The sequence below is a fragment of the Silurus meridionalis genome, chromosome 20 (genome assembly GCF_014805685.1).
Source record: "Silurus meridionalis isolate SWU-2019-XX chromosome 20, ASM1480568v1, whole genome shotgun sequence".
NCBI lineage: Eukaryota > Metazoa > Chordata > Actinopteri > Siluriformes > Siluridae > Silurus > Silurus meridionalis.
In genome coordinates, this window is record NC_060903.1 from 13,768,706 (window position 1) to 13,783,721 (window position 15,016).

At 36.8% G+C, this 15,016-nt stretch overlaps 1 protein-coding gene across 1 annotated transcript in view; it reads left to right on the top strand.

The window, feature by feature from the left end:
* The window catches only part of tgfb1a (transforming growth factor, beta 1a), a 23,075-nt gene extending 8,431 nt beyond the window's left edge, over positions 1 to 14,644 (top strand). Inside the window, exons 3-8 of the mRNA XM_046876053.1 lie at positions 4,758 to 5,033; positions 5,409 to 5,486; positions 7,899 to 8,043; positions 8,216 to 8,366; positions 12,046 to 12,156; positions 12,254 to 14,644. Coding sequence (XP_046732009.1) covers positions 4,758 to 5,033; positions 5,409 to 5,486; positions 7,899 to 8,043; positions 8,216 to 8,366; positions 12,046 to 12,156; positions 12,254 to 12,301 — 809 coding nt within the window. The 3' untranslated portion in view covers positions 12,302 to 14,644. The remainder of the gene's footprint in view (positions 1 to 4,757; positions 5,034 to 5,408; positions 5,487 to 7,898; positions 8,044 to 8,215; positions 8,367 to 12,045; positions 12,157 to 12,253) is intronic.
* The last annotated feature ends 372 nt before the right edge of the window (positions 14,645 to 15,016 follow it).

A 15,016-nucleotide genomic window follows, 5' to 3' on the forward strand; every position in this document is an offset into this window, starting at 1 on the left:
TCAGCTGCCGGCCTCACGTCTCGCACCATCAGTGACTCACCTGAAAGCGTAGACACTAAATAATTTCCAACAATTACCGAGGATTCCAGTAGCGAGAATTGTGCGTGTCGAGGCAATCTTTATGCACGGTGGATGACTGTTATGTAATTACCGTATTATGAAGGATGAGCTCGTTGTATGTGGCTGGACGGTTAATGAAATAAACCCCCCGTGTGTGAGTGCGTGCAGTAATCACCCCCGCACACTGCTGCTCGTGACACTCTGACATAAGATTTTGTTATTTTGTTCAGGGAAATCCCCACCATGGATGCTGTGTTCAGTGTTTAGGTATTTGTCTGGCTGTGGAGTGACAAGATAACTCCTAATTTGGAAGAAAACACTTGAGGGAATTTTAGTAAACCTTTCTATGAGGCTCATAATTTTTCATTTTTAGTTGAGAATGATTCCTCATATTATTTTTTTATTAATAAATGATATAGATGCATTATACTTACATTATAGTTTTTCTTCTTCATTTGCTTTTTCGTCTTCTTCTTAATATTTTTATTATTATTTATTCATATTTTGAGACCCTGAACTACTAAACGCTACTCCTCCTATAGCTTTCAAGCTGCTTGCACCAAACTCCCCATGTTAAGCCTGCTCTGATTTAGAGTGCTTTGACTATTCTACGGTACTGGACAGAAAAAAATATGCCTTTACCGTACTTTAGTAAATTTTTAAAGCATCTGTATAGTCAAATCATAAACTGTCACAATAGTAACCATGCAGTTCTAGCAGGAGTTTGTACTGGGAAAGGGTTCTAGGAAAGGGTTAATTCAATTGCATTTAGAAGCAAGTGTTTTTTCTGCTTTTATTTAAGTGGAAATGTAAAGGGAGAACTTTTACGGACTAGTTACGTACGTATAAGGGAATGGTATACTTTTTCCCACCACAAATTTTTGATCAGAGTTACAGCTTTCCCGTTACGAAAGCTCAAAATCCACCTAATTCCCAGTGATCTCTACTTTTATATCTCCTAAACGTTTCAAGCCACATTAACCAAACTCAGCACATGTCCTTTAGGCTTCTGACTCATGAAGTTATTCTATTTAACAAATTAGACTTGTGTTTTCCTGTAATGGATGATCAAATGTCACAGAAACTCCCATAGGCTAACACTGAGGCCATGAACAAATACCCTGCTGAAGCGATTCTTCTCACCCTCTCAATTTGTCAATGTACAAAGATTAACGCTTTATTTATATTGATATATTAATGGCACACAATTGATGCACTTTCTTGCACAGAAGCAAACACATAGAGGTGAGAGCTAATAAAAACGTTTAGCCCTAAAATCGAATGTAGAACATTTAATAGCGGCATTGGAGCTGCATTTGTACTGCATTTGCAAACGTGATTACATGAGCTGTGGTCACGTGGTCATGATTCAATACTAATGAATTTTATGCAGGGCGCATCGAAAAAGATGCGCCGCCCACAACAGACATTTTTAGGATGGTCGTTTCGAGGGGCGTGTCAACAGGTGTTCTTAAATGCAGGTCACTTGTGTTACAAAACAGCTGAAAGCAGAGCTGAGGCAAGTATGCGTTTGATGTGTGTTTCGGGGTTTTTTTATTTTTTATTTTCCCAACTCACTAGCTCATGTAACAACTCGTATCTCATGCATTTCAATTAGTTTGGGTTTGCAAATGTATCAAGCTGTAAGAAGTGAACAAGGGAAGCATGTGTGGAGTTTCGCCTGTTCTCCCTGCGTTTAAATAGGGCCAAGTTATGTTTCTTGCCAATAAACAAGCTATGGGGTGAACTGCAGACTCTAAATTGGCCCCAAGGTGTGAACAAGTGTGTGATTCTATGAATTCATTAATAAATTTTTGTAGTTTATGAATTAAAAGCCGTTTGGAATGCGGTTGATCGTTTATCAAGGATAAAACAGAGTATTTGTTGAGCAATCCATGATAATTATGTAAAAGAACAAGCACTGCAATTTATTAATGTACAAATATATGAAGCAACCAAAACTTCCGCCACTTATTAGTTGGTAACCGCGATTTCGTGTCTGGTTTTGCTGAAGCAACATTTCAGCGTAGATTTCCTGCTAACTGACATTTAACTGACATTTATTTGGTGCCTTCAGCAGTTTTTTAATTGTTTGAATTTTTTTCTTTTTCTGAACTATTTTTGAACATGACCAGAGCCAAAAAAAATTTGAATATCTCAAAGGTCCATTTTTATCACCTAGTGGCGAACAGCAGCATTCTGTGGAAATGGCTCACTATTATAATACCGAAAAAACTGTGTTAAATAAATTAAACCTAAATCACAGAAGGAAAAACAATGGCCGGGTTAAAAAATTTAAGTTGTGAAAATCATGGTCGTTTTCCTGACAGGAGGTCCAGTATTGCGACATCCTGATTGCACAACTGATCTCAAATGACAAAAATTATATGACTTCATCAAATAGTGTGACTACTTAGCGATTCACTTCTTTGGTATTGCAGCACGTCAATATACAGGACGTATGCGCAAGACTTATTGGAACACCAGTGTACTTGTGTGAACGGCTCTACGGTACTGCCTCACTGCTGTGTGTGTGTGTGTGTGTGTGTGTGTGTGTGTGTGTGTGTGTGTGTGTGTGTGTGTGTGTGTGTGTTATTAAGCTTTTGGGTGGGCAATTTCTGAGAAAGACAGGCTGGAACAGATATGCATGTTTGGGGTTTGTTAATGCTGAAGAGTTCTTTGAGTGCTTTTCAACATGAAAAAAAAAAAACGTTATGTGTTTGCATTGTATGTTGTCTTGCTCTCATGTTCTTCACTATCTGTCTTATAATTTACATTGTCACCCTTGTGAAATGCAAACCTTTCTATCGTTCTTTCTTTCATCCTTTTTTCCTTTCTTCCCTCCATTCTGTGCTTGTCCCCTTACCAGACTTTTTAGTGGTGCTTGCCTCACTATTATAATTTATTATTATTATCCTTTATCTATCTAAAGTTCTTAAAATAAAAGAAACAGCTGATATATACAGCACATGGTGCCCCATGCACAAACCTAATAGTGCCTTGCTGTGGTAAATTACAAGGTCAATATGTGCACTATTAATTGCGACAGCTGCAATGCTGCTTCATAACAGTAATAGGGCAAATTGCACACTCAGCTCAGCAGGTGGCTAGTGTCGACTATGAAGCGTGCTACAGCCTACTATCAGAGTCAGTGCTACAGGTGCTTTTCATTGAGTGCACCGTGCAGCAGGATGTCCACTCTTTCCACCTCCACCCTTTTCTAGTAGCTCGTTGTGGTTGCTGGAAAGTGAGTCAGACACACATTCCTAATTATTTACAGCAGAATGTAAGTCCATACTTGCTGACTGAAACGATTTTAGCTGATTCTCTTTGACAGCATAGAAGGTAGCCTCCAGGGTAACTCACAAGAATCTGCTAACATGAAGAGTGTATTCTGAACACGTAAACTGACCCTGACATAAACGTGCCATATATACATAATGTTTAACATCATATGCTGCCATGAATTGGTGTGGTAGTTTATAATGAGACCAGGTAACAAAGGATCTTGATACATTGTTTACCATGTGAAATAAGAATGACAATCTTAAAAATTAGTTCATTAGAGGAACCGTGCAGGTAGGACGTTTTGGAGCAAGAGGTGCAAGAGGAGCAGTTAAGATGGTTTGGTCATGTTCAGAGGAGGAACAGAGGGTATATCGGTAGGAGAATTCTGAGGACGAAGGTGCCACACAGGATGAAATCAGGGAGTCCAAGGAGGAGGTTTATGGATGTGGTGAGGGAAGACATGCAGGTGGTTGGTTTTAAAGAGGCAGATATAGAGGATAGGGTGATATGGAGGTGAATGATCTGTTGTGAGCAGCCAACGGAAGAGCAGCTGACAGAAGAGGAAGAAGTCATAAGACTGATAATTAACTCGTGCTGTACATAATGGCAGATGTCAAGTGCCATAATAAATTAGCATTATAACACAGGCTCAAGTAACATGTTTAGACTAAGATCTTGACCCTAGATTACTGACAAATGCTTGACCCCATATCACAAGACTGTCATAAGAGAGCATATATCATATGCTGCCATAAGTAGAGCTTATATCACAGAACAAGTAATGTGATATGTGTATTGTGTGCAATTAGACTGACATAACATCTCATTTATATATGAGCTTATACATATGGCATTTGGCATTTTTTTGTACATCTGTATTTTGTACATCCGGCATATTCCAGATACTATACAATCATCCCCAGATAATGCAGTTAGGAACTTACGGCTCGGACAATTCACGGGTTCTCATTTGGAACCTAACTAACAGCAAGTTGCGGATTATCTTAAAATTTGCGGGAATCTGCAGTGGGACCGAATGTTTAGGAACGTTAGGAAAAAATTTGTTTTCACTAACAAATTTTATAAAAAAAATTAAACACATTATTGTATTAAAGTGACATAATGTCTAGATTAATTCACTAAGGTACCATAGGGGCTGCGTCCAAAATTTGCGGATTTTAAGACTCGGGTCTTAGAAACGTAAGAACCCGCGAGTTCTGGGGGACCACTGTAGTACTAGACATCATGTGTTATTTAGTTATTTTGAATAACAATTGCAGTTCAGATTGTTGAATAATGCTAAACAAATGCTGATAACTAACTTAGTGGAAAATGTTAAAACACATATAATGGCATATGGTTGAAACCAGTAGTATCTAGTCAATCAGTGCAATTTGTCTTTTTTCCAGGGAGCAATAATGTGACAGAGACACAGGTGCTGTTCTTTAACATGAATGAAATGAAGCAGAGCATCAAGGACTACAGGCTGCTGTCACAAGCCAAACTTAGGCTGCGTGTAATAAGTATTGCAAACCAAAACGGCATACCACAGAGACTGGAGATTTACAAGGGCACGGGCACCAGTGCACAATACCTGGGCTTCTATGACGTCTCTAATGAGTTTCTAAACAAATGGATATCCTTTGATGTAACAGCTACGCTCAAGGAGTGGCTCCAGTCTTCTGGTAAGTTATTTCGCGTCTCTCATTTGATTAAGCATGGATTATTTAATATGCATTATTAAAATAAGCAATGTTAACAGTTTGTGTGCAAATCGGCTTAGTCTCCGAACAATACATGCAGACAGCCAACAACTAGTCATGTCCAAAAAGTTTATTCACAGTAATCCACACTGCAATTGTGACATTTATATAGTGGATAAATTGACATCATGCTAATCAGGGTATTAGACAATAGGATTTGTGTACTAGGGAGACACTTTAAAAACTTCTATTGGATAGTTTTAGTGAAAAACTAAAAGCTTGTTTTTAATAACTGCTTTATTAAAATCTTGCGTACTGAGATTTTTTTTTTAACCATAATAACTTTCTCTTTGACAGAACCTGAACAAACATTTGAGATGAGGGTGTACTGTGGATGTAGGATGCCTGTGGAGAGCTTAAAATTTTCCTTATCAGGTTTGATCATTTCTTTTGCAAGCCAAATGTTTGTACACCACATGGTTTCTGGTTGCATGTGTGGATGGATCCTTTAACAAGTCTCAACAGAAAAGAGCTACTACCATCTTTTGAGCATTGCATAAATAATTAAGCCAGGGTTTCTAGAAAAGGGAATTACTTCTTGTCAGTCTTTGTGTAGGTGAAATGATTCAGCAAAAACTTTTGCTCAAAACCAAGACTATAATTAGTGAGACCAATTCCCCATACAAGTCCAAGTACAAATGCCAGTAAGTCAATAGAGGACTGGACTCAAGTCCAAAACTAGGTTATGCTAGTAGCTGTTGCATTATTGTAAAGAACTACCTGGAGGGTGGAAATTGGCAACACATATATGTGCATGTTGGACCTCCTAATCTAAAACCATAGGCATTAATATGTCAAAACCATGACCTTATGGACCTTTTTGTGTAAAGTCAACCTGGAACAGAAAAGCGCCTTCCACAAACTGTTGAACCATAGTTAGAGTTGTACAGTTGTCTAAAGTGCCTTTGCATAGTTTAATTTAATTTCTGTTTTTCCTGATAGCAGTGAGTTTGGATGAAACAAAGGAGCTCTGTAATTAATAGGGTGTCCACATACTTTTAAACTAACAGTGTAATGTTTTGCTGTGAGATTCACAGTCAAAGGATAAAAATTTAATATCTGTCTTCAAATATGGCAAGGCAAAGGATAGGCATTAAAGAATCCTTATGACTATTAATTTCCGTGTGACATCATATTAAAGCACCCCAGAGTAAAATAACTTTCCATATCCTTATTATTAACAAAAGATACAGAGACTGGCAGAGAATACTGCATGCACTGATAAATGAAAATGTAATATGTAATAGCAGTTTTAATCAGTTAAATCAGATATTTATCAGCTGTATTTGTGTTGTACCCTTGTTAAATGTAAGGTGCCTAAAAGGCATGGCAGTAATTCATACATTTTTCCTTATTTATTCTTCTCATTGTACCCTATTAATATTATTATTATTACCACTTTTAAAAGCTAATTTTAATAAATTTAGGAACCATTGGACCCTTATCTGTCCTAAGATCATATGAATGTAGCTTTTATTTTACAGACACAATTTCAAAAACATCGGGACACTGTGTGAATTTTAAATAAAACCAAAATGCAATGATTTGCAAATCTCATAAACCTATATTTTATTCACAATATCATTTTGAAAACAAAATTTACCATTTAAGGGAAAGAAAATTAAGAAATTTTGAATTTGATTGATGCAGCATGTCTCAAAATAGTTGCAACTAATTAGGTTAATTGACAAAAGGTCATTAAGATGATTGGGTATAAATAAATAAAATAAAGATGGGCAGACCTTTACCAATCTGTGAAAGATTTTTTCTACAAATTGTGGAACAATATTAGAAAAGGTCTCAAAAAACCGCATTTAAAACAGTCTCAATTCTGGAATAGAAATCACTGCATGGGCTCATTAACATCTCCTCATTGTCTGTGAATACAGTTTGCCATATGGTCCACAAATGCAGTTGAAATCGCTATAATGCAAAGAAGAAAGGCATGCGTGAACATGATTCAGAAAGCCTGCCATCCTCTCTGGTGCAAAGTGGAAAACCGGTGTGTGGTCAGACGAATTAACGCCCTTTGGACTAAAGAGGAGAGGGACCACTTTCTGTTATCAGCGCTCAGTTCAAAAAGCCAAATCTTTAATGGTATAGGAGTGCATTAGTGTCTGTGGAATTGGCAACTTGCACATTTGGAAAGGCTCCATCAATGCTGAATGGAATAAATAGGTTTTAGAGCAACAAATGCTTCCATCCAGAAAATTTGGGCTTTTTCAAACATAAATGCATATTTTTTTTAACAATGCTAACTGCATACTGCATCTATTACAATAGCATAGCTTTGTAGTAGAAGATTAGGGGGTGCTGAACTGGCCTGCCTGCAGTCTAGGCCTTTCACTGTTTAAAAATATTTGGCGCATCATGAAACGAAAAATACAACAAAGGACACCCAGAACTGTTTAGCAGCTAGAATCCTGTATTAGACACATATGGGACAACATTCCTTTTACAAAACTTCAGCAGCTGGTCTCCGCAGTTCCCAGATGTATACAGAAAGAAAGAAGCGATGCTACACAGTGGTAAACATGGTGCTGTCCCAACTTTTTGAGACCTTTTGCAGCCATTACTTATATATATTCTCAGTTTAAACTTTTGTTATATGTTTTTTGTTTTATTGTGAATATAATATGGGTTTATAAGATTTGCACTTTATTACATTCTGTTTTTATTTTCATTGTGCATATTGTTATTTTGGAATTGAGGTTGTAATATATACCATATAAGATTAGAGAGACATTGTGCAACACATTACATGTCTGTGTATTTTTGTTTTTTTAGGTTTGAGTACAGAAAGAGGAGACAAAAATATTCTTGCCAATTTAATGGCTAAGCCGTATATTCTGGCCTGGGCTGTTCCTTTTGACGGCCAGAGCTTCTCGTCACGCAAAAAGCGATCTCCTGTTGCGGAACCTACTTGCGATGAGTTAGTCAATTTTACTCTCTTATTATCTGTAATACTATCCAGTCTTTCGAGTTTCTTTCACCCAACTCTTTCCCTTATGTATAGTCCCCTGCGTTATCAGTTACCGAAAGAAAACTGTGACATAAACCTCACTGCATCCTAAAAAATTGTGTTGTTTTGCTTTGTCCACTAGAAAAACAGAGACATGCTGCATGCGGAAGCTCTACATCGATTTCCGGAAGGATCTCGGCTGGAAGTGGATTCACAAGCCTAAGGGATACTTTGCCAACTACTGCATGGGCTCCTGTGCCTATATCTGGAATGCTGAAAACAAATACTCACAGGTAGGAAAATATTTCCTGTTTAAATTCCCTTTATTTCCCTATTTTCTATTTCCTCTCAAAGGTAACAACTTGAATGCACGTATTCGTAAACGTGATTTAAAATATTTACGCATCTTAAAGTGTTATTTAAAAAAAAACAAAAAGGCATTGCATTTACAAACAGTCCTCTTTTGTGCCAGGGAAATAACCGCATAGTTTTGAGCCAGTGTTCCCTGATGAAGCATTTCCCAGAACAACATTCCAGCATATTACTTCTTCCTGCCTTGGTCATTTCCTGAACTTGTTTTCTGTGGAACATTATGGTGGGACTGTCCTTGAAAAAAAAAAAAAACTTTGATATCGCTAAAAATATTTAGATGGGGTTTTAATTTTTAAAATTATACCGAAAAATACCGAAAGCTACATTTAATAGACTCAGGAATAAAGATCATGCACATGATAAAAGTGTAAGTATACAATCAAAAATGGACACAAGTCTTACAAATGAAGCAAACCTTAACATGTTCCAGTGTTTACTTGAACTAAATTAATCCAAAAAGTTAATCCAAAAAAGTCTTTTTTTTTTTTAAAAATGGTTGATGATTCTATGCCATTTTGCCTGTAATCTCTCTAAATTTGCTCATTATATGTATGACAAATAACACATAGCTTGATGATTATTAATCAGAGATAAAGATAGCATGTAAATATTGTTCATTAGCTAGAATCGGATTTGTTGCATAGTTAATTTATGTAGCTACTAGAAACGATTCAAATCTAACCTATCATTAGCAAAGAAACCTTGTTAACTTGTATACTGTAAATACTATACACCGACCAGGCATAACAATATGACATTATAACATTATGACTGGTGAAGTGAATGACACTGATTATTTATCATCATGGCACCTGTGAGTGGAGACGGATTTCAGTAAGTATGACAAGGGCCAAATTGTGATGGTTAGACAACTGGGTCAGAGCACCTCCACAACTGCAGCTCTTGTAGGATGTTCCCGGTCTGCAGTAGCCAGTATCTATCAAAAGTGGTCAAAGGAAGGAACAATGGTAAACCGGTGACATGGTCATGGGGGGCCGAGGCTTAATGATGCACTTGGGAAGCAAAGGCTGACCCGTGTGGTCCGATCCAACAGACGAGCTCCTGTAGCTCAAAATGCTAAAGAAGTTAATGCTGTGCATTAAGGACCTTTTTCAACTGCACAGGAGTGGGAACTTTGGTGGTCCTGGGATTTTAGCTCACTACCTTCTGATCTGAAGTTGAACACAGTAGGGCCAGGGGAGGTGATAATCCTCAAGTTGCACAGTAAAGTCTGTTAACAACACTGTGTAGCATAAGAAGGCTGAATTTGTCCAATTCCTGGTACTCTTTCCCACATTAACTTGCCAAACTAGACGTGTTTGTTGACTGATATGCTGTACAGTCATCAGGTGGAGAACATAAGAAGAGACCTTTGTGGTTTCCAATCTAAAGGTCTAAATCAGAGATGCCCAACCATTTTTCCTATGAAGAGCCAAAAACTAAACTTGACAGAGGGCTGTGGGCTGAAAATAAATGTTGCAAACATTGTATTAAACTTGAAGTTGATATGGTTCTTCTCAGTTATCATTTCAAAATATTTCAAAATATTTAATAAATAAATCGAAAGCATTACTCTGTAATCTGCTTAACTAATGCACTTGTATTGTTCAGGAAAACTTATAATACAATGAAAAACAATCCAATTTACTATTCAGTTGAGTTCAATGACTAATAATTCAGTAATCTTAAATGAAGTTTTTTTAATAATACTTTTTTCCAAATACTTTTTTTTTATATAGCATGGCAGGCCAAATCAAATGTCAGGCCAACTTCATCACCAAGGCACTAGTTTGTGCCTCTCTGGTCTAAATATAAATATTAAAAGTGAAATGGATGTATTTTTTTCTTAGATAAGTAATTAAGCTAGAGAAAATGTATTGAACACGTGTACAAATTGAAGTACAATATCTCAATTCTTTTCCATGCTTAAAAGAACATTTCTCCTTAATTGCTACATTATTATAAAAGAAAATTGCCGAATTGTTAAACAAGACCTGAAATGCATCCTGGCTTCATTATTACCTTTAGCAAAAGCTGGTATGTAACCTGACATTTCTTAATCCTGGATTGAGACGAGAAAAGACGCAAGCATTAGAGCCTCGCATATGTTGAAATGCTTGTTGAGGGATTCAAGGCATGTTCAGTAAGTGAGTAATGCTATAGTGCGAACCCGTACATCCTGGGAATCATTCCAAAGATTTCGAAAGCGTGTATATGGTTGACGTGATGCGTCATGAAATCGCTGATAGATCGCATTTGCAAGGTTCGGTGCTTAAAGCTGGTTTGTGTTAATACATGTTCCATGAATTCAGTGCTTAATTATTATTATTTATTTTTGCGTTTATATTTTTTATTGTCTCTTGTATGACAGTTGGGCTTCACATGTGAGTGAGGAAAGCACAAACTTCCCGAAAGACAGACCCTCCTCCTCTTCCTCCCCTTTTTCCTTTCACCTTTTCTCTGTATGTATTTAATGCCTATATAGTTTGTATAATCTGCATGATGGTTATCATATTACATAGGAAACTTAAATCTAACGCCTATCAATAGATCAATCTATTAATAATTACATGATGAGAATAATATGGAGCAGCATATACTACTTTTTCAATCTGCATTCATGATTTCTAATCAAGTATCAAGTAAACTTACAGTTTCGCTTGTTGTTGTTATTTGGATGAACAGTAGGATATTATTTGTCTACTTTGTCTGCCCTCTGTCTTTTACTTTTAGTTCAACATTTTGTGGTGGGAAAATGATTATTATTTCTCATGATTAAATTTGATTATTATTAATCAGGTTCATGTATTTGTCAGTCAGGTCCATTATATGGTATGACAGTAGTAGTTCAGTGGTTATGATGGAATTATGATCAGGAGGTCATAAGTTCAAATCCTTGCACCTCCAAGCTGCTACTGCTGGGCCCCTAATCAAGGCCCTTAACACTCAACTGCTCAGTTGCAAGATCTTCTGTTTAAGGGGTTCTGCCAAATGCCATAAATGGTAATGTTTTGAATTTGCCAGCCTAAATGAAAATGTAATAACTACTACTGACATTCTGTAAATCTACAACTTGGGCTAGAATGAACTCAGCCCCAACCTTGCTTATTTATTAAGATTAAGATTAAAAGCAATTTTAATTTTAAAGTAATGTAACTTTAAGCCATTTGTTAACAGCAAAATCATCTGTCATAAAGAGCCTTATATTGATGTATTAGAATAGTTAAGTGCTATCAGAAAATACAACAGTGACAAACCAGTGGGCAGAGACAGGACTAGAGTCTCACCTACAGTGTCAATGAAAAAGTCACATGAAGTGAAAACTACACAAAACAAAACATGAACTAGGTGCGTTACGCTCGGGCAAGCACCACGCTTTGTGGCATTTGTGACAATGGTAATGACATAATGCAGGAAAAAGGGTAGGCAGTATTGAATATAATATAAATAAACCATGCTAAAAGGTTGGGAAATTATTATTCAAATAAAAAATTTTTCAGATGATTTTTCAGGTTCTCCCACTCATTCATAATGCTAGCATTCTAGTATTTTGCTAGACTACTATACTTCTAAGGCTCTAAACTGTCCTCTGTTCTACAGATTTTAGCCCTTTACAAGCATCATAACCCCGGTGCATCGGCTCAACCGTGCTGTGTACCTCAAGTCCTGGATCCTCTTCCGATCATGTATTATGTCGGCAGACAATACAAGGTAAATATCTAAAATCTGTTTATTCTAAATATGGGCTTGTAGTAATCATATTCTGGTCGAAAAAATAATTGCGATTCGATGTGTCTTTTCTGTCCAGGTGGAACAGCTGTCTAACATGATTGTGAAAAGCTGCAAGTGCAGTTAAGATTTTGAAGTTTTTTTCAACTCGAGTTCTCATCTACACACAAACACATAAAAAGACACACAATGACATACACAATGATGGGGACAGAATGTCTCAAAGGAAGCGGAATGGAAATGCAGCAAAGAGGACCTAAAGATGAGAAGACCAAGTAATGACAGAGCAAAGAGGACCTTCTGAATCGTTTTTGAATTTTTCTTCAGTCCAACAACAACCAAAAAAAAAAAAACATTCATTTTTTTTAGTATTCATTTCAATATTGTAACACTTAATTTATTGCTTAGGTCAAGTTGCATTGGAATCATGTCATGTAAAAAACTTACATGGCAGACATACAGTGCTGATTTTCTATTTTGATGGTGCTGTTGAAAAAAAGGGACACATAACGCCGAAGGACCGTCCATCCAGAATTCTGGAGGAAATATATATAAATGAATGTGCTTACCAGTAAATATGTTTGAGAAGTTTGCACTAATTCATGAACGCTGAATCTCTAGAGGACAGCAATGATGGACCACGAACGGACTTTTGACTTCGGGGTGCACTGTACAGACGGCCACCGATGAGCCTTTTTGTGGCCCAAAGGAATTCCAGTCATTATTCTAGACAGCTATGTACAATCCCCCTAGAAATAAAGGGGGTATTCACCTTGACTCCTTGATTGAAGGGTTCATTGTGCTGTTTTTTTATTATTTTTTACATTGCAGGAAGTAAATTATCCAGCGATATATTTGAATTCTGTATATTCTTAAGCCAAGTCCCAAAAATATTCTACGTAACTAGCAAGCATTTCAGAGTACATCTTTATATGAAGAGACACATGGGAATTGCATGTGTGCAAGGGGTTGCATGATGCCTAATTTATACACTACAAAAATGACTTCTCAGCCAGTGGAAATATGTTGAATATACATTTTAAATCAAATTTACGTGGTATTTTCTATAATGAACAACAACTAGAACTATTCGTTCTTTTTTTTAAACCTCAAAATAGAGATCTTTTTCAGAAAGAAGCAAAATGATCTGCCAATAAAAATATGAAAACTCCAAACTAGAAATAAGGAACTGGTGGATGTTGGTTCGATATAGTGTTATAATAACATATTATAGAAATATAACCATATTCAATATAGTTTTACTCACTAGCTTGATTTCTCTTTGCAGTATATTAGTCCACCGGTAAATCGTAATCTATTTCTAATAGTCATCTTTTCATGTAAAGCAAAAGCTATTTCAGGATATCTCTATTTCAACATCATTAGCAAGGAAAAGAAATAAACTGGTAGTACATATGTCAAATAATCTGTGTACTACATTACACCGAGCTGAAAATGCACTCGTGTGGGCAAATTGGCGACCCAAGAAAAGAGAGCATGCAGATGAAGCTCTGTAGAGCTTTGTGAGCGCTTTACCTTCCATTTATAAAAAACATCTGAAAACATCTAAAACTCAGAGAAAGTGTTAATGCAAAGGTTTTTTAAGACCCATGTTTGTCTCCTGAGGTCGATTGCAGGCTTCATGTCATCTGGATTAAAATATTTTCACACCAAAAGAAAATCCAATTATCCTTCATTATGTACAATCCACAATAAGGACTAGGCAAGTAATTTATGCAACCCCATAAAGAGGGCCTAATTCACCCCAAACCAACCATCCTCCCCTCAATCTTTCCATCCATCCATCCATCCATCCATCCATTTCTCCATTGTTAAATATTTTTGTTTTTGTACAAGCATATCAGGGCCTGTGCACGGCCCGTCACCTATGTTCAATGTGCATGTCTCTGTTCTTTGTCCAGTATATAAAAAAGGAAAGCTTTGAGCATGTCTCTTTACTCTGAATTTGGCCTTGATGCGTTGACGTGTATAGCAAACATAGAGAGAGTATTTATAGCAGCAGCCTGCTTTCTTTCTCGCTCCCAAATGAAAAGGGTGGGTTATAGTGCTGGTTTAAGCACACACACACACACACACACACACACACACACACACACACACCATATATTACACACATAAATCCAACAAAGACCAATATTTTGGGACAGAAAGGCATTTTGACCTCATGTAGAGGTGAAATATAATTTTATTTGTAGAACTGTTTAGTTTCATTGTTTATTGTTGTATTATATTTTTTGTATTGTGTTGTAATGTGTGGGGAAAAAAAAGTGTCTGTGTAAATCTTCAGTACAAAACTTTAACTTGTGGTCATAACTCATACTCATCACAGTGATCATATTTCATCTGCTAGTTTATATTTGCACCAACTTTATTCCATTATTTTTACACACTGTTGAAATAAACAAAGGATTTACCAGAAGGATGCAAACAGAACATGCTACACACTAAATTCAGATGGTTGTGGTTCATTTTCTTTTTTTCTATGTTTTTTTTTTTTACTCAGTAATGAAAAACATGACATGAAGAAAAAGTTCAGCTGTGTCTGACAGCCATTCGTGCAGAAGATAAAGCTATGAAAAAAGTGGGCAAGCGGGTGTGGGCGTGCACAAGCTCGTGCACATGCGTGTGTGTATTAAACCCAGTGGTTAAAAATGCACACCTGTTTGTCCTGGAGACTCTCTTCCCTGCCAGGCACAGTTGGGCTTCACATGTGAGTGAGGAAAGCACAAACTTCCCGAAAGACAGACCCTCCTCCTCTTCCTCCCCTTTTTCCTTTCTCCTTTTCTCTTTCTGACTCATCACATGATCATCATGCATCTAT